This window comes from Perissodus microlepis, chromosome 22 (assembly GCF_051167445.1).
Source record: "Perissodus microlepis isolate ML-2025 ecotype Zambia chromosome 22, ASM5116744v1, whole genome shotgun sequence".
Taxonomy (NCBI): Eukaryota; Metazoa; Chordata; class Actinopteri; order Cichliformes; family Cichlidae; genus Perissodus; species Perissodus microlepis.
Genome location: NC_140481.1, coordinates 10,688,811 through 10,716,086, shown reverse-complemented (window position 1 = coordinate 10,716,086; position 27,276 = coordinate 10,688,811). Strand labels below are relative to the sequence as shown.

General features: G+C 40.9%; 3 protein-coding genes across 4 annotated transcripts; 2 read left to right on the top strand and 1 right to left on the bottom strand.

Annotated features, from left to right (window-relative positions):
- On the top strand, nucleotides 1-6,162 carry LOC146362611 (sodium-dependent neutral amino acid transporter B(0)AT1-like). The gene is made up of 12 exons (XM_084919352.1): nucleotides 1-226; nucleotides 1,805-1,945; nucleotides 2,079-2,216; nucleotides 2,301-2,482; nucleotides 2,574-2,684; nucleotides 2,783-2,895; nucleotides 3,122-3,250; nucleotides 3,771-3,927; nucleotides 4,001-4,205; nucleotides 4,292-4,451; nucleotides 5,156-5,318; nucleotides 5,992-6,162. Exons 1-12 carry the CDS (start codon nucleotides 31-33, stop codon nucleotides 6,160-6,162), a joined length of 1,866 nt encoding a protein of 621 aa, XP_084775478.1. The 5' UTR covers nucleotides 1-30.
- Nucleotides 6,163-8,002: 1,840 nt separating this feature from the next.
- slc6a18 (solute carrier family 6 member 18) lies at nucleotides 8,003-14,157 on the top strand. Its single transcript, XM_084919353.1, has 12 exons — nucleotides 8,003-8,376; nucleotides 9,090-9,230; nucleotides 9,515-9,652; nucleotides 10,979-11,160; nucleotides 11,338-11,448; nucleotides 11,525-11,637; nucleotides 11,722-11,850; nucleotides 11,938-12,094; nucleotides 12,216-12,420; nucleotides 12,510-12,669; nucleotides 12,759-12,921; nucleotides 13,775-14,157. The coding sequence occupies exons 1-12, from the start codon at nucleotides 8,241-8,243 to the stop codon at nucleotides 13,991-13,993; spliced, it is 1,854 nt and encodes a 617-aa protein (XP_084775479.1). The 5' UTR covers nucleotides 8,003-8,240; the 3' UTR covers nucleotides 13,994-14,157.
- Nucleotides 12,919-26,817, bottom strand: tert (telomerase reverse transcriptase). Of its 2 annotated transcripts, XR_014799236.1 has the most exons (17): nucleotides 26,551-26,817; nucleotides 24,614-25,889; nucleotides 24,339-24,528; nucleotides 24,092-24,245; nucleotides 23,834-24,001; nucleotides 23,539-23,700; nucleotides 22,484-22,585; nucleotides 22,313-22,398; nucleotides 22,115-22,231; nucleotides 21,900-21,971; nucleotides 21,425-21,613; nucleotides 21,066-21,192; nucleotides 18,805-18,866; nucleotides 18,421-18,545; nucleotides 16,171-16,308; nucleotides 14,823-14,985; nucleotides 12,919-14,014 (listed from the first exon to the last, which is right to left on the bottom strand). XR_014799236.1 is itself a non-coding variant. In XM_084919351.1 (16 exons), the coding sequence occupies exons 1-16, from the start codon at nucleotides 26,764-26,766 to the stop codon at nucleotides 14,882-14,884; spliced, it is 3,288 nt and encodes a 1,095-aa protein (XP_084775477.1). In that variant the 5' UTR covers nucleotides 26,767-26,817; the 3' UTR covers nucleotides 14,138-14,881. The 2 variants fall into 2 exon arrangements, 1 of the variants encoding a protein (XP_084775477.1); XM_084919351.1 differs by lacking the exon at nucleotides 12,919-14,014 and having other exon boundaries at nucleotides 14,138-14,985.
- Nucleotides 26,818-27,276: the final 459 nt, after the last annotated feature.

Genomic DNA, 27,276 nt, shown 5'->3' with positions numbered 1-27,276 from the left:
AGAGTAACATCTCTGTTTTATTGGGAAACCATGAGACTGGTTCTTCCCAACCCAGGACTGGATCTCAGGATCCCAAACTATGAGGACCTGGAAAAGATGGAAAAGGAAGATGGTGACAGACCCAAATGGGATAACAAAGTTCAGTACATTTTAACATGTGTGGGCTTCTGTGTAGGGATTGGGAATGTGTGGAGATTCCCTTACTTGTGTCAAACCCACGGAGGAGGTAAGGCCAGAAGAAAACAGTAAAGCATCGCATTATTTCTGTCTCCAATTACAGTATTGTCATTTTTTATTGCAGTGTTATAGAGGTTCGTGGGTATGTTGCTGTTTTTGTCTTTTAAACATTTTCCTGAATTAGAAAGAATTAGAAAATAGTTTTAAAAGTTACAAAATCAGTGTGTCAAGGAAACTTAGTGGAAGCTTTGGAAATTAATACTTGACATTTGGAAGTGTCTGAATCACAACAAAGCTACATTATGATATTTATTTTAAACATTGCCAATAGAAATAAGCCACAAACAATTCAATGAATGGTACAAATTGTTGTCAAGATACATTTGGGAAGGTAAAAGGCCCTGAATTAGATTTAAAACCATACAATTGGCTAAAGGAAAAGGGGGGTGGGCTCTTACTTCTCTCAAGGATCGTTATTGGGCAGCAAACATAATGTTTGATAAATTAAAGCTACGTTTTAATTGAAGCAAAAATTATATTGTATTAAAGATTTTTATTAGAGCTTTATTTTAAGCTGTGACCTTTTCCTTCAAATAAGCAATAATAATAATAATTTTTTTAAATTCATGGAAAACAGAAAAAAATATTAGCTTTGACTCCACCACTGATCTCCACCAGTCTTAGCTTGATAGCCCACAAAAGCTGTCAGTGTCATGTACTTGCTATGGCAATGCCATCTCAGAATTGCCCTTCTGCACATGTACAAAAGTCATGTGTGTCGGTGGCTGTCTAATTCATGCACACTCTAGCATTGTTCAGTAACAAAGAAACACATTCACTTCCAAAAAAAAAAACCTGCAAAAGAAAGAGGAAAAAAAAAAAGGGGGGGGGCATTTTTAAAAGCCATTTTTAAAAATTCAAGTATTAATGTCACTGATCTCCCAGCAAGCCCCTGACAGTTTTTGTTAAACTGCTGGTTGCAGCTCACCAATCTACACCACTGCTGAAAATATGAACCGTGCTCCCACTCTCTTTGAGATATCTATCTTTGTGTATATATTTTTCATAGCTGACTATGGGATCTCATAATTATCTGGAATTTTCTGAATGGGCGTTTAGAGCCGTTGCATGTATATCACATGTATAACATATCAATGTTTACACATGGAACAGCTGATAAATGGTAAATGGCCTGTATTTGTATAGCGCTTTACTAGTCCCTAAGGACCCCAAAGCACTTTACACTACATTCAGTCATCCACCCATTCACACACTGGTGATGGCAAGCCACATTGTAGCCACAGCTGCCCTGGGGCGCACTGACAGAGGCGAGGCTGCCGGACACTGGCGCCACCGGGCCCTCTGACCACCACCAGTAGGCAACGGGTGAAGTGTCTTGCCCAAGGACACAACGACCGAGACTGTCGGAGCCGGGGCTCGAACCGGCAACCTTCCGATTACAAGACGAACTGCAACTCTTGAGCCACGATCGCCTGCATAAACCAGCTCAGCTCAGATTTAATTGCATCTGACTTCCAAACCTTATTCCACTACTAAGTATCTAAGTATGTGAGGTATTGCAAACACCTCTGACTGTCTAATTGTGCTGCTGATCAACATGTTCCAGGTGCCTTTTTGATTCCTTACATCATCCTGCTGGTGCTAGAAGGATTGCCCCTTCTGCTGTTGGAGTTTGGCATTGGCCAGCGACTCAGGAAAGGCAGTGTGGGCGTGTGGAGGGCCATCAACCCCTATCTGACTGGTGTTGGTAAGTAACGGCCTCTACAACCACATACCCAAGGAACAAATGGGAGAATTATCGGTACTACAGGAACACAAAGTTGTTAATGAAAGCTTGGTCCTGTGTAAATGTGATGTTTGTTAATGATCCTTTCCTACAGGTATTGCTTCCATGCTGGTCTCTTTATTGATTGGCCTGTACTACAACACCTTAATAGCCTGGATCATGTGGTATCTCTTTAATTCCTTTCAAGGCCCGCTGCCTTGGACCCAGTGTCCTCTCAATGACAACCGAACAGGTAGCTGAAAAGACACAAGCACATACTTAGAATCTGTTAGTCTCCAATATCTAATCACAAGTGTTGACTTTTATGCATTTTCAGGCTTTATATCCGAGTGTCAGCAGAGCTCCACAGTGGATTATTACTTTTACAGAGTCACTCTGAATGCTTCTGCCTCAATAACAGACTCTGGAGGACTCCAGTGGCCCATAGTGATCTGTCTGTTAGCTGCCTGGACAGTCATCTGTATCTGCTACATACGGGGGATCAGTACTTCAGGAAAGGTTTACTGAACTTTTTTTTCAAAAACAAGCATTGCTTAATCAGTCTTATTGCTGTTATTTGACAATTTTTCATATCTTTTCATGACCTCAGGCAGTGTACGTTACAGCCCTCCTGCCTTACGTAGTGTTGGCCATCTTCCTGATCAGAGGACTGACTCTTAAAGGAGCCATGAACGGAGTGAAGTACCTGTTCACACCAGATGTGTGTATTTCAAAGTTCTATCATAAATATACATCATGTAACATTGTATAAATGTCTTAATACAAAGCTACATTACACTGTGTGTCTCACCCTTGCAGGTGGATGAGCTGATGAACCCAACAACCTGGTTGGATGCAGGTGCCCAGGTCTTTTATGCCTTTAGTTTAGCATGGGGAGGCCTGATCTCCTTCTCAAGCTACAACCCTGTCCAGTAAGACTTATAAAGAAAGGCTTATATTTTCTGATAATCTAGATCAGATCTCTAATCCCCAGTTTCTGGGCTGCCTTTCCTTATAACAGCCACCCCTCAAGATTCTCACCATTTAAAGCAATGCATTATCAGGGACTGCAACATCTAGTCGTTTTACTGAATGTATCACTACATGACTGTTACAGTAAGATTCGACTCACTTCTATTTTTACTTTCTTTCGCCAAGCAACAACTGCATGCAAGATGCGGTGATGCTGACTATTATAACTGGCCTCACCTCAATCTATGCTGCCACAGTCACCTACACCGTCATTGGCTTCAGGGCCACTGACAAATATGACACCTGTATCAGTGAGTGAGTAAAGCTTATTTTAAGGCTTTGAAAAAGTTTGCTACATCATTTTAGTAAACGGCACTAAACTTGCTGACTAGGACTTTAAAAACATTTTTGAAAAATTTGGAACTTTTGAAAAATGATTCTCATTTTTCTTGCAAAAAACAAACATTCGAGCTTTAGCACAACAAAAATTATTAACTGGTATATATGTATATGTATGAAAAATGGACAGCTGGTTTATGAAGAGTTGAGCATTTTCATCATTGACATCTTGATTGGAAAAAAAAGATTTAAAAAAAGTGCCACAGCTATCGCCATCTGGTGGCTTTTTTTTTTTAATAGAATGCAGTGTTAAGGCTCTTCCATATTTGCTTAATTTTTCTAACCTAGATTTGTCAGTGTTTGTAATATTTAAGATTCCTAAATTAACATTCTTATGTTTTTCTTTTTCATCTTTAGTTAAAAATCTAAAAAAGGTTATTTGCATAACTAATGTACACTCCTGTAATTACTATTCTCATCTGTAATGTCTTCTTAGAAACATCAGGACGTTACTAAATGGATTTGAACTCCCTGAAGACAGCATCACTGCCAGCAACTACAATGCAGCCCTTCATCATCTGAACAGCTCCAATCCAGATACTGTTTTTGGACTGGACATTAAAACCTGTGACATGCAGAAACTCCTCAGTGAGGTGCCTATTTTAATGAAAATCTATCAAACTCCCATTTCCCATTTTTATTCTAATCTGCATTGTGTTTGTTCAGGGAGTGGAGGGAACAGGTCTGGCCTTTATTGTCTTCACAGAGGCCATTACCAAAATGCCGGGTTCCCCAGCCTGGTCTGTCCTGTTTTTTATCATGCTTCTCTGCCTTGGACTCTCAACACTTTTTGGCAACATCGAAGGAGTCGTAGTCCCTTTGAAAGACTTGAATTTATTTCCTAAAAAATGGCCCCAAGAGGCACTGACAGGTATTCTGTTTCAAAGACTAAACAATCAACACGTCGGCCTGCAACCCCAATGTTAACACAAGCTCCCTTGTTTTCATGTCTTTCAGGAGTAACATGTCTTGTATCCTTCATCATCTGTCTCCTGTTTGCACAGCAGTCAGGCCTTTATTGGGTAACTCTCTTCGATAACTTTGCTGGATCAATCCCACTGCTGACCATTGGCCTGACTGAGATGATAGCTGTTGTTTACATCTATGGCATTGACAGGTTAGTGCACAAAGTTTATGTATTTTTAGATAATATTGTATTATATAAAGCAGCCACACATCTGTAAAATCAGGAACACGATGTCCTATAACCTTGTACAATCAGGCTGTCATCAATCTTTATTTGGTCCATTTAGCACAGTTGGATAACAATTAAATATTTAAGAGCCTATGTTATGCTCATTTCCAGCTCCAACTTTTATTATTTGTAGCTTTACACAATCCAATGTTTAAAAGCATTTCTCATTCAGCCAATATTTGTCTTTGGTGCAGCCCCACCCTCTTTTTATGCCCTTTAAAACAACTTCCTTCTGACTGACTGCCCCTCCTAAACATAACATTTGAACAACATGTGTGCAGAGTTTCTTTGCTCACAGCCAGAGCCGTGTGCCTGAGATGATAGTTATCCCTTCTCGCTCAACTTTTCATAAGAGCAGAAGCAGGGATCATTTGTACACATGCTGACCTCATCATTAGAAACTTTGTCCATCCACCACTGCAGACTGTAGAGGTCCCTTTAAAGCAATCACCTTTGCTTCTACAGGTTCTAACTTTACTGTTTACTGATCTTTATATTGGTTCTACTTTAATATGAGTCTATTTACTTTTTTGTTCTTTCATTTTTGTTTTTGTTTTATTTAAATAAAGTTATAATTCCATGAATTAAATCAAGTTTAATTTCATTAAAACCCTCTTGTGTGACAGGTTCAATGAAGACATCAAGTTCATGATTGGAAAGAAGCCTTGCATCTTCTGGCAGATTTCCCTGAGATTCACCAGCCCTCTCATCCTCCTGGTCATTTTAGTTTTCTACCTGGTGACTCAAGCCCAACAAGAACTCACCTATTTAGTCTGGGACCCCGGCTACGTGAGTTCACAAAGACCACTTCTTATAAAAATCTGTGAAATCTGAAAAAGAAAAAGAAAAAGAAAAAAAAATCAACATTATCTCTCAGAATCAGCTGTTTTTGTTTTATGTTATTTTACCACGTTTAATGAAGAAATTTCATTTTTACCTGCATAATATAAAAAAAACCTCCAGATTTTCATTGTCAGACAACAGGACAGGTTTACAGGTTGTTTTCATGGATTGAAGCGGGGAGTTGACAGCTATTGCAAAGCTGCAATAACTCCTTCAACTCTCCTGTTGGGTTCAAAATGTTCAGGAAGCCTCGCCCTGTTGGTTTCATCAACGGAGCTGCAAGCTGTTTAATTGGCGTGTCGGGTTGGAGGGTTGAGTCAAACAAATTATATTTCCATCCAGCCTAACTTTATGGCACCAACTGAGGTTCACAAGCTCATGATGACCAGTTGGAAACCCCCTATTTTAATGATATCATCACAATCAAGGTGGCACATGGCTTTTTTAAATGTGCTTTTATTGTAGTACAAAAAAGTTAGCTGATTCTGAGGGATTCAGGTGGGGGAGGGCCCCCTCATTTAATTTTTATATATATTTGCAATAGTTGCTTGTGTGAAGTTTAAACAGTAATGAAAACATGCCGGCTTGTTTGCTCATTGTGCTGTTTTATGGTTTGCAGGACGAATTTCCAACTCTGGCATCAGTACCTTACCCTTCATGGATCAATGTGGTCATCTTTGTTTTGGCAGGAATTCCCAGTCTGGTGGTGCCTGTCTATGCCTTGTGCAGGCTGGTTTTTGTACACTGCAAGAAAAAGATGAAGCCAGAGAAAGACATTAATCAGATATAAACAACTGCCTAAACAAGTCAGGCAAAAATATTTTATTTTGTCTAATAAAGGAAAAGTTATTTAAATTCAGTGTCAGCATCAGAAGCATCATGTCTCTTTCATCAGTGCACTTTTGTCGTGGTGGGGATAAAATGTAACATACTTTGACATGTGAATACATATTTAAGTAAGCTTTGCCATTAGATTATTGTTGAGTTATTGGAGGATTAGTTCATTTGACTGCTCAGTAGAGATGTATGGATGGATGGCTGGATGGATGGATGCCGAATGCATTGCAGAAGCATATTCATACCAGCAGGTGGCAGAAACCAGCCGTGTGGAACTGTATCAATTTGAAGACAAGGGAATAAAAGATGGTCACCAAATGTTTGAAAAAGACTTGATCCTTATTTTTAAATACTCAGACATCAAAGAATCCGATGACTGCAAGATTTAATAACTATAACTGAGAATTATTAACTAAATTTACTGACGTTTGAATATGTCTATGCTTGACAGGTGGTGATGTCACTTCTCCCGGGAAAAGAGAAGCAGTTTGGATATATCCACTAATTAAACATAACTTAAATTAGTGAATATATAATAATTAAGGTGTTTCAGGTGCAAACTGCACTTGTTATGAAGCACATTATTATCTTACCGCCACATCATAATTGCACCCCCAGCTCATGGACTAAATGTGCCACTACATGTTATGTATTGGACACTCCCCTTTATGATCCAAATGACCAGCAAATTATTGTAAGTTCACATAGGCTGTCTTCATGTTTCCACTCTGCGCTTTGCCTATTAAAAATGTTCTGAGAAATCTATTTTTATGATGACCCGTGATGAAGGCGTGATGTCGAAATGCGCAGGTTAGGCAGTAAAATAGTTCTTTGTTTGTGCTTCAGTTGCTCCTTCAGACTTTATTCTGTCCTCCTTGCACCCTGGATGTAGGCCAGAAACCTCTATTTGGCTCCTACAATAGGACTGACACATGAATATATATAACACTGATGGGGCAGTTTAGTAACGCCTAACTTGTTTGGCTTTTGACCGGAGCACTTGAATTAAAATCGGCGCAGAGTCAGCCAGTGAAAGAAACTTCACACATAATATCTGAGACACCGCTGGCTGGATTTGTTTTTTGCTCTTTTGAATGCATAAGCGGACATCGCTGCTTAATATGACCATAATATAGGAAAATTGGACAGCTTTGGTGTGCTTGATTAGGAATGAATGTTAGCAATATCAGAGAGAGCTAGAGACAGCAATCAAGCCTGTATCTAAGAATAAAAATCTGCAACACAAGGATTCATGAAGTGACGACGGAAATGTCAACTGGCCAGGAGAAAGAAAACACTTCACAAAATCATATTTGAGGAAGGAAGAGTGTGGATTTGCAGTTTAAATCTCAACCTGAGTTCACAGGTACAGGTAAGAAATGTGGACACAAATTATTATTGACTTTTATGTCTGGAAAAAATGCCCTTAATGGTAAAATGTATCAAAAACATAATTTGATTAGATCGACTTTCATCCCTTCAGATTTAGGTTTGCGTACATCTATTCTCAAACTAGAGCACAGAAAGACCCGGTAACCTTTTCACTCATTTTGCAAGAAGATTGTATGCGAGAACAATGTTTGATTAGCTGTTCGGCACAACTCTCCTGATGTCTCTTCCACCCTGTATCTGATTGCTCTGATGTAGGTCAGTGTAGCAGAGAAAAGCATCACCAGGTTATCCATTAATTCAAGTTTCAGCACACTCCCATTCTGCGGGAGGGAGGTAAAACCACTAAATCACCCTGGCAAGTGTTTCACCAAACTTCCTGCTGGTTGGATGTCTCAAAAAGAACAGAATCTGCACCTCTGACTCAGAGACGGGAGGGTCGCTCAGAGGATGAAAGAGGAGTGCTGAACATCACAAGACCGAACTAATCAGGAGTGTAATTCATCCAAAATACGGAGCAGGAGGAGAATTCTGGACTAACCAGAAAATATATGCAATTTGATCAGACTGCATGCTACAATTCCATTAGATGTATTTTTGTAACACAACTGGAATTGCACTGAATCTTTTTTCCAGCTGAGGATGGGAAAAGACGCTGGGCCGGAGGAGAGACCCAAGTGGGACAACAAGGCTCAGTATCTGCTGACATGTATTGGCTTTGCAGTGGGAATCGGAAATGTGTGGCGATTCCCTTACCTCTGCCAAATCTACGGAGGAGGTGAGATGCTGCCCTTTTGCTCACTTTACACCATCGCTCCTACTGTAAGAGTATCTGTACGAGTCCTGTTTAATCATCCAGTGTAGAGATGCTTTAATCGGTTTGCATTTCCATTTTGTTTCAGTTTAATTAGGTATTAACGAACAAACCGGGTCAGTCCCTGAACCTGTCTGGAAATGAATAACTTTATGTATACCCGATTAACCATGGGAATCATTACATAATGTTTGTGAGGAATATATCCACCTTTGTTTGCTTCCTCATACTTACCCAGAGAGATACGCCGAGTTCTCATGCCGCAGAGTTCTATAGGAGCCTGCTCTGGGTCAGGCTGTGTAAACAGCCAGTCCAGAAAATGTGTGTGGGCTCTATCACCTTCACATATTGACTTCCCAAAAGGCTGTTTCTCAAATCTGCTGAGCGTCTGTTTAACTTTGGCTTAGTCTGTTTAATTGAGTCACGTTTTTCTATCGTTAATCTCCCCTCAGATTTGTTTCGTTTGGAGCTCATACGGTGAAGCAGCGAGGTGACACGAGAAGTTAATAATTTTTTAAAAAAATTTGTAAATATAGTGGGTTTTCCTTAAAAAAAAAAAAAAAAAAAAAAAAGTCAGCCCGATTCCCAGCAACCCAGTGTGTTTTCATTAGTAGAGCTTTGCACTGTAATCATAAAAATGCCTAACTGTAAGATAAATATTTACTTCATGTCTTCAGGTGCATTCCTCATCCCTTACCTGATAGCGCTGGTGTTTGAGGGCCTCCCCCTGCTCTTCCTTGAGCTGGCTGTAGGACAGAGGCTACGTAAGGGCAGCGTGGGTGTCTGGAAGACCATCAATCCCGTAATCGGTGGAGTAGGTGGGTAACCCAAAAAGTAATAGTAAATGTTTTTATGTACTCTACAGTTATACTATTCGAGTGTGTTGCTTTATTTTAACGACATATTAGTTAATCTAAGATTTTTAGTTGTTTTTCAACCCTTTATCAGATATGATACAGTTGACTCTAAAGTAGAAAGTAAAATAGAATAACCAAAAAATAAATAAATGTTTCTTTTGTTGAAATTGACACCGGTCAAAGATCCCTCATTCTTCAATTTAAAAAATAAAATTAATACCTGAAAAAATCTTTCTTATGTGCAGGCATCGGCTGTTTGATTGTATCGTTTCTGGTGGGCGTTTTCTACAACACCATTCTGGCCTGGGTGCTGTGGTACTTCTTCCACTCTTTTCAGGAACCCCTGCCGTGGAGCACCTGCCCACTAAATGAAAGCCGCATAGGTGAGACAGGAGCACACCTCGGTATTATTCTTGCTTGATAAATTTATGGCCGTACGTCGTGATTCTGCTGCTGCTCCACTGTTTGCAGATTTAATAACAAAGATAAAGTTAAGGATTATCAGTAAAGATTTATGGCTGCCTGCCACGCTCTTGGTAGCATTTCAAGAGAGATTCAGTAAAAAAAAAATAAATAAAAAATACTGCTGGACTCCTTTATGGCACAAAGGGAACATTGCACCAAACCATAAAATAAAAAAGACAATGATTTTTTTTTAAAGATAGGTGCAACTAAGACATGAGATGAACAAGTAAATAGCAATGATACAGTGTTGGGACTGTTGACGCTCTGCTGAATTTGTAATTTTGCACACTTTTAAACAAATGGTAAATGGCCTGTATTTATATAGCGCTTTACTAGTCCCTAAGGACCCCAAAGCACTTTACATATCCAGTCATCCACCCATTCACACACTGGTGATGGCAAGCCACATTGTAGCCACAGCTGCCCTGGGGCGCACTGACAGAGGCGAGGCTGCCGGACACTGGCGCCACCGGGCCCTCTGACCACCACCAGTAGGCAACGGGTGAAGTGTCTTGCCCAAGGACACAACGACCGAGACGGGGCTCGAACCGGCAACCTTCCGATTAAAAGGCGAACTCCCAACTCTTGAGCCACGATCGCCCAGTGGCGAACAGTATTTTGTGGTAGTTTCATTTTAATGGAGAGACAGAATACCAAACACACCAAAACATGATTTAGAGAAAATCCTTGTTGGCAATCACAGCGGTGAGACGTTTCCTGTAGTTGGTCAGCATGTTTGCAAAATTCTCAGGAGGATTTTAGGTCACTTCTATTTACAGAAACTCTCCAAATCTTTTAGGTTTCGTGGCTGCTGTTTGGCAACTCAAAGTTTCACTCCACATATTTTCTATAGGACTGAGGTCTGAAGACTAGCAAGACCACTCCATGACCTTAATGTGCTTCTTCTTTAGCCACTGTTTTGTTGCCATAGAGATCTGTTTTGGGTCATTGTCACATTGGAAGACCGATTTGTGACCAACGTTCAGTGTTGCAGCTGCGGGTTTCTCATCCAAGATATTTCAGTACGTGGGCCCATACACTGGCACCATTTACAGAAAAATAGTCCCAAAGCATAATGCTTCCAACTCCATGCTTGAGGCAATTGTAATTTTATATTTGTTCTATTTACAAATAGTCGCACCAGCAGTTGTCATCTTCTCACCAACCTTCTTGTCGATGGTGCTTTGGCCCATTCCAGCCTTATGCAGGTCTGCAAAATCTTTTGCGTATGTGTGTCCATGTAGACTATAATTTGGAGTGTAAGAAAAGCACTCCGGTAAATTACTTCTGGTACCGTGAAACCCTCAACATCACACCTGACATCGAGATCAGCGGCTCTGTGGAGTGGGGGATGGTGATCTGTCTAGCCAGCGCCTGGTGCATCGTCTACATCTGCTTCATCAAAGGCATCGACTCCGTGGGAAAGGTCAGTGTAACTACCAAAAACATTTAATATTTAATGATAGGTTGCAGAACACTGGACGCCTAACCCTGTGCTATCACTATATGTGGTTTCTCTCTTACAAAACTGTTCTCCCAAGTCATTACATCTATCATTTCCCCCCAGAAAACATGTTATTTTAATGTTTTTATATATTTTCAGGCTGTGTATGTGACATCTACCTTCCCTTACCTGGTGCTGACTATTTTCCTGATCCGTGCCCTCACTCTGCCTGGAGCTACTGATGGACTGTTGTACCTCTTCACCCCTGATGTGAGTTGGAGTGAAATTTTTAATCTTTTGTCCCACAAACAGCTGATTTCCTAATCAGATGTTATGCTCGTGACAGTGGCAAACCCTGACGAACCCACGGGTGTGGTTGGACGCCGCCACGCAGATCTTCTTCTCTCTTTCTGTGGCGTTTGGAGGTCTCATATCTTTCTCCAGTTACAATGAAGAGAAGTAAGGACAGACACTTCTTAACCTCCCCTGGTGAACACGGGGTGATTAGTAAGCTCGTCTTTCTCTCGCTCTTTGTGTTGTTAGAAACGACTGCGAGAGAGACGCTGTTCTTGTGGGAGTGATAAACAGCGCGACGTCTATCTACGCCTCCATTCCGGTTTTCTCCATCCTGGGGTTTAAAGCCACCACCGCCTTTAACGCCTGTAAAGACGAGTACGTAAGCATGCCTATTTTAGGTGGGGTTTTGCAACTACGTCTTTGCCTGATCCTGAGTACTTACTCTTCAAATCTTATCTGCAGGAACATCCTGGCTCTGACCAATTACTTTGAGTTCTCAGACCAGAACATAACCCTGCAGAACTACGATTACTGGTATAAATATCTAAATACGACATATCCAGAGAAATTCCAGAGTCTGTCCCTGAGGGAGTGTGATCTACAAAAATTACTTAAGCAGGTACTCACTCCATCTTATAGTCATTCTTCTATCCTCGAGCCCCCCCATCCACAAACACTGGTCATTTTCAGACACTGCCATTTCAAGTATCCTCATTAGCTTCTTGTTTTTTTATCTTCAGAGTGTTTCAGGTACTGGCCTGGCTTTTATCGTGTTCACTGAAGCGGTGATATCGATGCCGGGCTCGCAGGTATGGGCCGTACTGTTCTTTGTCATGCTCTTTAGTTTAGGTCTCTCCTCCATGTTTGGTAACATAGAGGGTGTCCTCGCGCCCCTCAATGAACTCAAACTATTGCCCAGGTGGATGCCCAAGGAATTCGTATCAGGTACTTGCACATCAGCTTGTGCTTTTTAAGTTAAAAACAATTTCCTTTGAATTCCCTCTTTTAAACTTTCACCTTCTTCACTTCTGCAGCGGTCATCTGTTTGATATCCTTCTTGGTGGCGCTCCTCTTCACCTTGAGCTCAGGCAACTACTGGGTGGAGGTGTTTAATGGTTACGTGGGATCTGTACCTCTGCTCATCATTGCTTTATTTGAGATTATTGGAGTTATTTACTTCCGTGGAATGAAAACGTAACTTTTTCTCCTCTTCTTCCTGAACATAACACTGTAAACTTCACTAACAATCATAATTCATATCCGTTTTACGTCTCCTCTGCCAGTTTCAGTGACGACATCTATATCATGACTGGGAGGAGGCCAAACATCTTTTGGAAGGCGTGCTGGATGGTGATCAGTCCTTTACTGCTCCTGGTGGTGTTTGTTGCCTATGTGGTTGTCCAGGCACAGACACGTCCCACCTATCAAGCATGGAACCCAGATTATGTAAGCAGGAAAGCCAAGAATTGAAGAATGAATCTACTCATAATTCAAGATTTTATTAGGTGCAGTTTGTTCGGTCCTCTATTTATCTTCAGAACTGCTCCAATTTCCATGGCGTAGATTTAATAAGACGCTCAAAACGTTCTTTAGAGATTTTAAGTTCATGCTGACACGACGGCATCGCACAATTGCTGCAGATTTGCTTTTCTGTTCCATCACATCCCAAAGGTACATTACTGGATTGAGATCTTTTAATTGTGGAGACAATTTGAGTACAGTGAACTCATTGTTATGATCAATAAACCACTTTGAAATCATCTGAGCTGTGAGTCATAGCGAGTTATCCTGAAGGAAGATGCTACTAAAAATCAAACTGACTTCTGAAATGAATCCAGCAGCCAGACTTTTACCTGAGAAGCGACTATCTGTAATGTTTGTTAACAAACAAGCAAGAGTTTAAAAATGTCTATCAAAACCTACATTTTAACAAATATGTCGATTAATAAATATAGACCGGCGGGATAAAATGACAGCTCAGTCCTTTATGGGATTTTATGAGCCTGAAATATCTCTTGGTTGGTTTCGATAACCTTAAGTTAGCCAAGCCCTAAAGCATTAAAACAGCAACCACTGACCAAAGACACAGCAATAAAAAAATAGAATTTAAATAAATAAAGTAAATCAATATAAAAAATTAATTGAATTAGTCAAGCTAAGCTAATTGCCTGCTTGCTGGTTGTTGCGCTCTATTTAACCCGAAGAAAGAAAATTAGCGCATTTTACCAATTTTAAACCATATGTAATAATTAAATAAATAAATGTCCTTCATTGTTTCCACCTCTATCTTTCTTTTCAGGAAAAATTCCCTGAAACTGAAGAGAAGCTTTATCCAGACTGGGTTTTTGCCATAATCATCCTCCTCTGTGTGGTGCCTGTGATTTCCATTCCTTTGGTGGCCCTCTACCAGCTGCTTCGTGGCAGATTCAGAAAGTCCTCGGTTGGGATGGAGTTGAATCCCTACGACAACGACGCCTTCGTGACTGACACACAGGAACAGAAGACTCAAAGAGCTTAAGGACTTTGGAGAGTAAAAATGCTGCCATACAGCAAAAATCCAGATGTTTATCACTGCTTTTCATCAAAATTCACTAGAATTTCTTACAGATTCTGATGTTTACTTGACATATGAAACATTACATTACTTCCCTTGAAAATAAAACAGGATTTATTTAACAGTGACATTCTTAATTTTCATTTTACATATTTTTACATCATATTTCCAATATAACATTATATCCATTACACATCTTTCTTTGACTCCAAATATACGAATCTGCACAGTTGAACATAGTAAAAATAAAAAAAAATTTAAAAAGAACACAGAACCCTTCAGGTTTGTTCATTTCTGAACAACTTTAGCATTATCTAAAGAGCTGAGCATATGTGATGTAACACAAAAGTAAAGAAAAAATCCTTTGGCGAATGGCTCACAACTTCTGTGACGCATGTCCTCACATGCTCTTTATGGAAAACTACTACAAGGTGTAAATCAAAGTCCACAAAGACACACACATCTATGGGATTAGACCTGCTCTATTACAGTGGCTGCATGACTTTCAATTACCGATCTTGACAGGTTGCTGTTGTTTGATTGTGTGCGTTTATGACTGAGGTTTAGCACTTAAGTGTTTTGCAGCACACGGCTAAGTACTGTTTTTTTTTCAGACATGTTTCCTGACACTCTAGATCCGAAAGATGTCATGTATTGGCTTGGGGTTTTTTTGGTGATATATATTGTTAAAACACTTACAACTTAAGAATTAAACAAAGCAAAAGAAAAAAAAAGGCTTTTAATATGTTTTTAACAAAAAAGGGGAGGGAATCTAGATTAAATAAATCCATACCTTTAATCTCCGAGTATTGTTCTCCGGTCATGTTGGAAACTGGGACTAGGAATAGTAATTTACGTCTGAATGGCCAAGAAGTCGACTGGAGTCCTGAGGTTAGCGGCCTGCCGCACCCTGGCCAGCCTCAGGTCCCCCAGACGCCGCTCCAGACTGCGCTTTCCTGTAAAAAGATAAAGATAAGAAGATAAGACGCTTTTTATTTCCTTCTTTGGTGACAAACTGTAAAATCAAATGACAGGTGCCAATAAACTGCAGATTATACATGTAAAATGATACGTGTATATTGGCTAAATTAGGTGCACCTCTTACAAAGTCCACATTTAAAAAGAATCAGCCTTCCTGGAAAGCGACAGGAAGGACAGCCTTTCGTAGTGAAATCAAAAAGCTTCATTTTTCCAAACTGCAGTACTTTTATTTTGTTTTTAATTATTCTTGCCTAATTAAGCATCCACACACACATACACACAGGCAGCGGTTATTTTATCCTGCTGTAGTCCTCAAAGGTTCACCACAGCAAACAGATCTGCATGTTTGATATGGGACTTTACACCAGATGCCCTTCTGGATGCCCCTCCTAGAAGTGCACAAACTCGTGACCCCTTCAGGCTGTCTCTTCGTGTCTCCTCCTTTTGCACGTAGGGAGGAAACACAAAGAGACTCCTACTGATAGTATGCACATGCACTTCTTTGGATGTTATTTGTGACTCTGCAGCAAATTATTTTTGATATCCAAATACAACTTAATATGTGAGCAGAACAAGAGTCTGCAACTGACAAAAGTGTCAGTGGTGTTGGGGATCTTCAAAATTGCTGTGCTCATGAAAAAAAGAAATGTACAGCCAGATTTTATCCACAATGAAAGATCATCTGGAAAGCATCCAATTGGCTTCAGCCTCATTTTTCAGCAACAAAATGATCCGAGACAGACTGCTAGTGCAGTAAAAGCAATGGATAGAAAAAACACACAGTGCAGCACTATCAGTCTTGGATTGGCCTCCCCAGAGCCCAGACCTCAAAGAGAAACAGCCAAAATCCAAAGAAGAGCTGTGAATGTGCTTCAAGAAGCCTGGAGAACTATTCCTGAAGCCTCCTTAAAGAAATTACAAGAAAACGTAAAAGAAAAAGGTAATCATACCAAATTCTGTTTTAGAATTGCACTTTGTTTTGTCTTGTATTTCCATGTATTTTTGCACACGATTTAATTCATCACTGTGCCCATTTTCCATTTTAACAACAAAATCTAAAGGAAAACCGAGATGCTCAGACTTCTGCAGGGTACTTTGCGTTACATTTTAATTGCATTTTTTGGAAGAAGAATCTGAACATCACTTTTGAGACTACATACGTTTGTGCAGGTGTGCGAGCAGATCTTTATAGAGAAGACGGTGTTGTGACAGCACCAGCAAGAAGCAGAGACAGAAAAGCAGCTCCACTGCTTCGTACTGCACAATCCCCGTCTGGGCCTTATCACCTAAAATCAGTCCTAGAGAGGCAAAGAGAGAAGAAATTAAGTTATTAATGTGTTTGCTCAGGTGGTTGAAGGAAAATGGGTTGAATTTTACATCACAGCTCAGTAATACTGCAGCAATTGTGGGTTACAATCCAGTACTATCCAGTGAATAGTTTAGCTTATCCTATAATATCACATGTTAATGAAATTAACAAGTTATTCAAGATATTCAGCGTTTACTCATTTTAGTAATACTATAGCAACCTGCTAAAATAAATGGTTATATCAATGCAGTACGTACGCTGACAACAACAGGATACATATTGTGATATTACAGGATACCATCAGCCTAATATCCTCAAAATCACATTGAAACTGTTTAAACTATCACCCCCAGCAATTTGTGCGTTGTAAATAATGTTTATATTTATTTAAACATTCAAAAGTCTTAGGGTTAATTAAGCGCACACAACACTGCTGCAAACTAGGAATTTTCTACGTGGTTTAGTCTAATGTTTAACTTTCCAGGCTGAATGAGGTTATAAATCTCCTGATTCTCCTAAACGTACCATGAATACACAGAATGAACTATAATGGAAAACAAACGCAAATTATTACCATACATCCTGAACACATGCCAAAATAAGTGACAGCAGTAGAAGAACTTCTTCTACTTCTAGAACATCAGAAAATATCTGGCTGTGCAAAAGTCTTGAGCCACCCTTCATATTTTTCTTAGCTGGACATTTTAAGCAGTCTTGAGCAGCAGTTCTCTGGGCTTTATGAAGATCTTTTAAAGTTTTTCTTTGGACATCATCTGCTTTTTCACTCATTTTCACTTCAGTCCTGACCATTTTCACAGGACTGTTTCTTTGTTAAGCCACTTGACACTGGCCTGAATCGTTCAACATAAAAAGGGCAGCTAACCCAAATGCCAAATTACACAAGAACTCAACTGTACATTACTGGAAACGGGTTTTCCAGAGTGATTAATCCAAATTTGCAATTTGCTGTTCAAATTATTGAAGCATTGTGGGAGCACCTTGATAGAAAGTATACTTCAGTTACTGGAATTCCCACTGCCTGACCCGACGAAGCCTCGAACCATGTTAACCATTTGCCACACAGTCACCCTGACACCACAATATTCCTCGCTCCTTTAAACTGTTTGCACAAGAATAATTAGCACCCCTGCGGAGTGTGGTCTCCGCAGGGGTGCTAATAAAAAAAATAAAGTATGCATTAAATACAATACCATCTATATAATTTAAAAATAAGTGACATTAAACTAGCACGCAGTGATTAAGAAGATGTAGATAACTGTTAATGAAAAAGGATAAAATATAACAGCTCTGAAAGCGTCCAACTCGCAAGTATGTGGGACTCATTAACTCGCAGGAGCACATTAACCTGGCTCTGCTGTTATTTGCCAACATCCAGTTTGGAGAGGAGTAAGTTTAACTGCTGTAACTGATCCTGAGTCTGCCGTTTCATGTAATGAAATACATTTTTGTATTCTCTCCTGTTTCCATCTGCTCGTTTAACTGGGAGCACTGACATCTCAGGGTGTTAGCGACACAATTATCGCACTCTCACTGAGCTTTGACAAGCGACATCACTCGAAAAGGGCGCCCTCTGCTGGCCATGAGCCTGATGCCACTTCTATTTGCTGTTCGGCTTAAATCTATAGTATGGTAAACAGGACACCACAGCAGTACTCTGAGTGCATCTCTACCTCTAAAATCCAGCTTGTGTGGCTGCTAGCTTAAGGAAATATTAAATCTATAAGGAAAATGAGAGGGAAGCATCCCTGTCACCAAAATGGATCAAACCATAAAATTCCCAGACTGAAGAGCAACTGAGTAAAACTTGAGGAGCAAAAAAGGCACAAAGTAAAATGTGCTAAGGTCCAAAACATTAAGCACATCATAGCAGTGCTGGATTTTTTGCCCTGGTTGTCAGTCTTCTTATACCAGAGCATCTTGTTTTTTTCCAACTACCCACATTACTCTTTAAAACTGCAGGATCTTACTTCACAATACAACTTGCAGAGATGCTATTACTTGATTTGAACGTGTTTATATCAAACTACTGCCCACTATTACCAATCAGTAACAAAGTGCTGCTGTGAAATGCAAAAGTTGCCTTTGTTGCTGCGTCTGATGAGCTTGTTGCAGTACTGGGCCAGCTCCCATATCAGCTGCAGAAAGAAGACGGGGTTCTTGGAAACGGTCTGACCAAAGGGCAAACTTTGGGCACAGACGTGAAATCTGAAGAGGAAAAAAAAAAAAAAAAACAGGAAGACTCACACAAAAACTGTAAATGAGGACAGGTTGTTAGACATTTACATTTAGAGATAACCAACGGGACAATTATTTCTAAGCTCGGTGCAGGTACTGATTAATATAAACCCAGATTTATACCCAACTGGAAGCGATTCATGTTGAAGGTTCCCAGTTTGTGTTTATTATCCATGTATTTTGATATTACAAGTGGGTAAATGCACCAATCTGACACTGACAACAGTACCTGTACGCATGCAGCAGCACCATCTTGTACATGTTCTTGTAGACCGCTTCAAGAGAATTAGTCTGAGGAGAAAAATTTATAGATTAATGTAACGGAAAGCAAGTAGTTTACTAACATACTGATACAAGATTTCTTCAATGATTGCTCAGGTCGGATTTTCCTGTTAGTCAAAACAGAAAGCAGCTCCAAACCCTGCTGCTCCCTCTGCCATGCTTTACAGCTGGGAATTGAATTTGATTGCTTTATGGTCACTTTGGTTTTTCCTCAAAAGTAAAATTGTATAAAAAGATGGACATCGCCTCAGTGATATCGCACATTGGTTTTAGGCTGTGCATTTTGAAGGCCCAGTATTAGAGCTTTGACCAGTGCCGTCCTGTTCTGAGCCAAGTGTGACCAAATTTGAGTAAGAGGGAAGGAAAAAAAAAAAAACCCCACAAAAAAAACAAAACAAAACATGGCAGCGCAGCTTAGCTTGACAAAATTGCATTCGAACAAACCACAAGTCTTCTGGAACAATGTGCTTTAGACAGATGAGACCAAACTGGAGATTATTTTGAAAAGAAATAATCTCCAATTTGTTTGATAAAAACAGCACATCAGCACAAACGCCTCATGCCAACGGTCAAACACGGTGGTGGAGGGGTGATGATTTGGGCTTGTTTTGCAGCCACAGGTCCCGGGTACCTTGCAGTCATTGGCTGTATCCCAATTCAGGGTCTGCAGCCTTAAAGGCCGCATTTTAAGGCCGGTTATGTCACAGCGACGCGACGAAGGCTGTCCCAATTCGAAGGCTGCTCGAAATGCGGCCCTCAAATGCGTCCTTCATTTCCCTGAATTTTAAGGATGTGGCGGTGTAGACTTCGTGGCCCAACATATCCCAGAATGCATAGCGCGGCGGTGGGTGTGGATAATTTTGCCGAAAAAAAACGGCGGATGACGGGCTATATTCAGTACTTAAACTTTAAGTAAGTACTGAATATTATGTCACTTATTTATGTGCAAATGTTTAATAACGAAGAACATTAAAACATTACTGTTGGCCACATGTCGGCAAAGTTATGTGACATTAGTGACGTTTGTACTAACTTGGTTTTAAAGCCTTTACTTTAAAATATACGCCGTTCAATAGCTGAGCTTAATCTTACAGAGAATGATCAAAGCTCATGTAGAAACAAACAAACAAATGAACAAAAGATTTTCTCCTTCATTTCTGTCAAACAAAGCTTTATGAAACGTTTCCAGCTGTTAGTATCATGGTTGCTAGGCAACCTTGGCAGCGCGACGGAGGCTAGACCGTCCCATTTCACAAGTCTCGCACTTCCGGCCTTAGCGGTCTTTAAGTACGCGGCCCTTGTGGACCGTTAAGGCTGCGTACTTTAAGGCTGCAGACCCTGAATTGGGATACAGCCATTGAGACGATAAACTCCCGTGTATTACAAAGTACACTAGGATCAAATGTGAGGGCATCTGCCTGAAAGCCAACGCTTGGCTGAAACTGAGCCATGAAACAAGACAATGATCTCCAGGATGCCAGCTAATGTGGAACAGAGTGGTCCAGTCGAACATCCGAGACTTAAAAAAAAAAAAGCTTTCTACCCTTTCATATCTGTGCAACACTTCTTCTGACATCCTGCAAAGTTGCCAGATCAATAAGATTGCTCTCACCAGCTAATCTTTCTTTCCAGTAGCTGACTTCGTGAGCAACCAGGCTTTTATTTTCAGTCAAAGCTGTACTACTCAAACTCTGAATATCATGTCATTAGTTTGAACACCTAAACCTGGCAGTATTACAACCTGTCAAATGTATCTAATACGTACATGAAAAGTTCAACTAATTCTTTGCCATTAGTATAATTATATTGCATTTGTAGAAATTACTTTTTTTAAAATCACCAGTCGGTCATTTTATTGGATATTTTATTCAAGGACTCATTTACCTTGATTGGTATCTTTCCAGCTTGTACTTTAACTTTTGACACAGACATTGGACATAGCATGCTGGTGATGCTTCAGTGTCACCAGCATTAACATATAAATTTCGTAGAAAGAATATATAGTTTAAAAATAGCTGATCAAAATATCTTAAGAAAGATGAGAAATGAGTCCAAGTTTCTCTTAACAACATGTTTTGATCTGTGTACTCAGCTTTTGCCAAACTGCACCTTCCCATAATCGTCCACAATCATCAGATCTAAAAGAATGTGTCAATGTTTAACGGTTACGGCATTCTGAAAGGTCTTAAAAATATTTTTGTTCCTGACCTTCAGGTCAAAGAACAGGGCATGACACTTGAGCCTGAGGATAGCCATTAGTTTCCTTTTCATCTGCTGTCCTGCAGAGTGGGATGAACCCAGAGTAAGGCTGTAGCGCAGAGACAGTCCAGCATAGCTGTGAAACAAGAAAAAAAGCAAGAAAATTTAAAAACAACAAAACATTCAGAACTACAGAGAGATTTTTGTTTGACCAGAGGATCATTCATCTATGCCAGAATTGGCTCACGTTTATGAGTAGGAACAAAGTTCAGCCATAAACTATAAAGCCTTGACAACATGCCCAAGGAGACACCACAATATAACACAATAACTGTGCAGTATAATTACAGCTGGAATGGACCTTTCACCTGGAATAGTCTTTATAGACGTCCAGTGTGTGGGTGTCCAGCAGCAGTCCACACCAGGGGAAGAGGCAGCGAGGGGGCAGCATGCGAATGTCGGGACAGGAGGCCGCGCTTCCCGATACCTGAAAGTTCAAAACCACCTTCTGCGGGTTGACCGCCAGACCATACTGTGGCACTCCGGCCAGCAAGATCCTACACACAAAGAGCAAGCGGCATTATAAATGCACTAAAATAAGTAGCTTTGCATGATTTGCAGTTTAAAAAATAAATAAATACATGTAAAAACTCTCTATTTCTCTTATACTGAGACTTTGTGCAGCTCACCAGGTCATCCACTGTCTCAAGCAAGCTGTTCAGAATAACTATATATGTGGATGCATTTATTTGGGGTTCTACAGAAAACTACAGTCCCCTACTCCAAAATATCTTGTGCATTTCCAGTAACACAGAATATTTAAAACTGAACTGAAAGTAATACTTGAGAAAAGCTTGTGCTTCATGTTGGTCTGGTGTAATCAGAAGGAAGTCATCCACCAGTCTCATCAAACACCTGCAGGACACAAGGAGAGCAAAATAACAGCCACAGTGGACCAAATCAAGAGCTACAGCACAGAAAGAGTGCCCTCTTCTGCCCATGATGGGTAATATGTATACAAGCTGGAGCTGACTGAAATACAGCAAGGTCTGATGTACCCTTTGTGTCCAGGAATATCTTTAAACAGGAGATTCTCCATGTGGCCGTAGCAAAGGCAGCAGAGCAAACTAGACACAACCGATCCCTGAGGAATCCCCCGGAACTGACGGTACGTCCTGAAACATAAAGGGACAAAATAGACGTAACTGCCTTGATGACATCAAAATGTTTTAGAAAACGGTGTTCGAGAATCTTACTTTTTCCCATACTGAACAACACTCCCAGTTAGCATTTGGGTAAAGGACTGCAATGCCTCTCTGCCATGAAGATCTGAGCAAAAGTGCTGCAGCAAGGAAAAGTAATGCGTTCAGGACTTAAGCACACAATTTGCCCAGCCACAGCAAACCACACGATGAAGCCAGAGTTACCTGTTCAACCAGGATGGCGTGATGAACTTTGCCTTTTCTCTGCAATGACGTCAAAAAGCCCTTCATGTTGGTGGATCCTATGTTATCCTCCAGGAAATCAGCCTGTGTTAACCAAAACAAAAAAAGACAGAATTTCACTCATAAATAATGTTTATATATGGTGGTTTTCACAGATTCTTCAGATGTTTTTAAATTGAGTTTAACTTAGTTTGATGGCCATGTCTGCCAAAGGGTTCAGCGACGTGTTTGTTGACCTGTGCACTTAGATCAGGGTCTGGCACACATTAATTTCCATCGGTTAAAATTAATTGCCCACTGCTGATCTAGATAGTTGTGCTGGGTTATTTGTTGGTCATAATGTCAGTATAGCTGGAGTGACTTGGTTTAACCAGACATCTAACTATATTTATGATAGGGAACAGGCATACATACACTAACTCCTCCTAGATGCACGGATTAATCTGGATGAAACTCATTATATAAACTGGGTAAGGTCGCAGGATTATCAACATCTACATCGCTTATAACACTCTAATCCTTACAAATTACATATAATATGTCTAGTAGCTGATCTACAGCAACATTAAATGTATGCTGCAGGCATGTTGTTGTTCATAAATACATTTTGTTAAATAATTTTAGTACAGTGGCACTTTGAGAGTCACTGGAATCTGTTGTCAAGCATAACTGTGCCTGTGTTCATCTAACGGTGACAGTGACAGAAAGTTACAGTGTCTAATAATCAGTCCGACTGACTAGTTTATATAATGAATATGTAGTTTGCACAGAAGAAGAAAAATGTTTTTTTATTGATTTGATTGGTGCTTATGAGCAGCCCTTTTTGCAGTCGCACTGTACGTAGTGATATAATAAAAATAAAGAATAATATGTAAATTAAAATGTATGCGTTTTAATCCAACAAATACACCAGGCTAGCAGGTATAACACTAGTTTAAGTAATGTGATGTTAACTAATATTACCATAAATGTCATTTTTGGACTAATTAATACTATGTATGCTCTCAGATAAGCATGTTTGCAGATCGGATGGCTACCTGTCTGACAAAGGCCTTTTTCAGGCCTTCGTGTGAGTCTGCCCAGATCTTGGCATAGCGGCGGATGGTAAAGAGTTCATCGTGGACAGGTGACAGGGCTTGGCCAATCACCTCTATGAGTTTGTCATGCGGCAAACTCTCATAGGCTCCACTCACGTCCATCTTAAACAAAGAGGAAAAAGCTAAATTATACATTACCTATACAATATGTCCATATTAGTGTGCTGAAATTTACAGCTTTATCCTTAAAATAAATTGAAAGTTCTCTGCCAAACTATTAAATGTAACAACTCACCTTAACAAAATAGAGGGGTTGTGGTTTTTCTCTCTGCGCTGGTGCCAAAGAGCACAAAACTTTGTGGATGTCAGTCATCCCCCACACTGTGGATCCCAGTAGTGATGGAGTGGCACGCACACAGGCCCGCAGCATATCCAGCAAGTCCCTGACACGACCTCGGTAGAGCTGTAGGGAGGACCAAAGAAAAGTTGAAAAACCAGCCGATGGACACAGGATGTAATAACAGACAAGTCTGAGGTAACTGTTGGTGCGTACCCTTGTTTTGGCATCTGCTCCTATGACTCGTGTGATGGGCCTCATGCCATCAGTCTTGGGAATGAAGCGAAGGCGGGAGATGACGGTGCCTTTGGGCAGGGATGCCACCTGAGCTGGAGTCAGCTCCTCCATCTGGCCTTTGGAAAGGTGACCTCTACATGAAAAGAAAATTTTGTTCCTTTTTTTTGGACGTATGCCTCATGTCTGTATGTATGCTGGCTACTGTAGTAATGTTGTGTGAGTGTACCTGAAGGCCAAGTCTTGCAGTTTGGTCCAGACTTCCTGCCTGTAGAACCTGATGGCGTTCTTCTGCCCAATACTCTCTGTTGCATAGAAACAGGCTCTCACAAGGCCTGTAACATATCCATCCAGAAGCCAAGCCAAGAACTGACCCAGGACCTGTGTCCGATACGCAAGCTCGCTGGGTGGAAAACGGCCTGCAGATGAGTTACGTTGGTTAGGTCGGGCATGAAACACGAAGCCATGAAAAAGAAAAAAAAAGACCATTGGTGCTAACCTCACCTGTTTTACTCCTCTTCAACCAATCACAGTCGTTCACCTTTATCTTCCACATCAGTTCAGCCAGTGAGAGCCTCTCAAACTTGCCACTTTGCAAGAAAGTCCTGACCCTGGCAAAGAAATGCAGCCGGTTTTGATCAGAGCCCCACAGTTCTTGTGGGATCACAGAAGAGAGGCATTCCCGGACAAACAGGTAAACCCTGTGCGGTGCACAGTGCTGAGGTAAGAGTGAGTTTAGTTCTCCCTGTCCTGCATTGCTCTCCTCCACTGATGGACATAACCTCTGTAGTATTCTGGTGTAGGGACATCTCCTGTGTTGTTGTAAGAGCTGCCTAAACAGGGGGACCATGCCAAAGAACCGCTGGGGGAGTTTTTTAGGCTTCCTCTCTACTCCATTCAAATGCGCTAGTCCCTCGAAGAAGACTATTCTTACCAGATCTTGTCCTTGAAGCCTTCTGGATCCATGAGCAGTCTTCTTCCTCCTGTTAAGAAGAAAGCCACGCATGCCCCTGCCCCCATACAGGAATCCCAGGGTACGGATAAAACATTGCGACGGTGGTAAAGGGGGGAAAATCCCTGTTCTCCAACTTGGACCACCCTCCAAGGGAAGTACAAATGTTGGCATTTCAACAGGCTGTTTGAAAGCTGTAGGTGGTGCTGATTCCACAGCCATGGCCTGTCCTTCCTTTTTAGAGCCAACTTGTTGGATCGCCTGTTGATGTTCTATAGATGCTACTCGCCTCCTCTTTCTTGAACAAACTGCCACCTCCTCCTCTTCTCCAGTTTCCCGTTTTCTTTTCCCTTTTGTCCCTCCTTTATTCCTTCTTTTCATCTTCTTGCTTGCAGGAGTCACAACTGTGCGTTTCTGTTTCAAACTCACTGACCCTCGACAGCTCTCAGTCTTGGTACGATTATGTTTCCTGACTCGCGGCTGGAGAAAAAACCCACTAGAGGCCGTGTTCATGGACACCCTGTCATAGACTGGAGGGCCGCACACCTGGAAAGCACACGAAGGAGGAACTGCCACAAACACAGAGCAGCTCTCCAGAAGATACTGCGTGATGTCTGTGCCCAGACGCATTGTGACTTTTTTCCACAGGTCACTGCCGTGGATGTAGGCAGCACTCTGTGTTACATCGCCTTGGAATTTGAGGACGTCTGCATCCCGATCCTCCTGAGCAAGCGTCTGAAAATTATACCCATGTGCCAAGACATTCCTTTTTCTTTTTCTTTTTAGAGTGTTGAGAACAAACGCCAGTAGTTCAGGCAGACTGCAGATCTGTGGAAAGTATGAATACATAAGAAGAGGCCATCTGCCATTAAGCTGTTAAATCTTGACAAAGGCAAACTCTTTGCTATATTAGCCCAGAGACTGCTACAAAACAATAATCTGAGTTCTTTATTCTTCTATGTGATTAAAATTACTTCAAAGTTACAGCTTGCCTTACTAACTAAAACCAGAGCCATTAAATCAAAGAGTCATGGCACTCGAAAGATCCTGAAATGAAATATTCCACGTATAACTTAGCACAGTGAAAACCCTTTCAGAGTATTATTCTGGGGCCCGCCCCGTGTCCTAGTGTAGAGCCGGACGAATATATCGGGCGATATTAACTATCTGTCATTATAACTGGATACATTTAAACATGTCTAATAAAGGAGAAAGGGGGGGGGGGAGGGGGTGCCCCAGAAGAAAAAAAGAGGACCTCGCTGAAGCTGAAATATCCTCCAGCAGCGCACATTTTACTCCCAGCTTAGTTTCAATGAGAAAAAAATATATAGGAGTGTAACATGGTTTCCTGGCTTTAACATTATAACAGCATGGCAGGCAGAGTTAGCTACACCGCTTCAAACGTCCACAGAGGAGGGAGTGCGTGTCAACTCCTCAGGGCTAACCTGGGAAATGTACATGTATATTTTTCAATAAGGCGAAACGTTACCTGTTTGTAGCTCGCTACCTGCTGTAGCTCCTTGTCAAAGCACACAAAAACACTCCTAACGAACGATTTGAAACGGTTTGTATCTGTCTGCTCAATGAGAGCTGCTTTCTGTCCCTCTCTGAACACGATGCTGTCCGAAAACTCCTCCAGTGTCTGCGTGTGCCGGTACAATAACCGAAGGATATCCAGCACACCGGACATATCAGTCGCAGACATACCGACTGTGTTCGGAGCACTTGGACAGAGGTTAGCTACTTTACACTGGGATTTAGCTATGTTTCACGTTTTAAGGGCCCGCGTCATGCTTAGCCTATGGGAAAGCGGTTTATTGGAGCTGGCCAATCAAAAGTTTTCATACTAAAGGGGGAAATTTACTGTTGACCAATGACAAACAGGTAAAGGCTTGTTGTCTTTTGGCACGAGTGTAGTGAAAAAGTGACAGTATCACGTGCTATCTGAACCAATAAATTAAAACGAGAACTGCTCACCAGAGATCATTCATTCTGTCACGAGCATTATATGGGCACCACAGGCGGTTAAAGCGACATTTGTTTATGACCTTAAAATTACATTTTAATTTAAAAAAAAACGCAAACAGAAGCCTTCAGAAGAACAACAACGATAAAGTTTTCTACCTGGTGTGCCTCTGCCAAAGTCCACACAAATGCCAAGAAACACAATAAGCACACGGGTGGTGTTTACCTTCATAATGTCCAGTTTGTAACA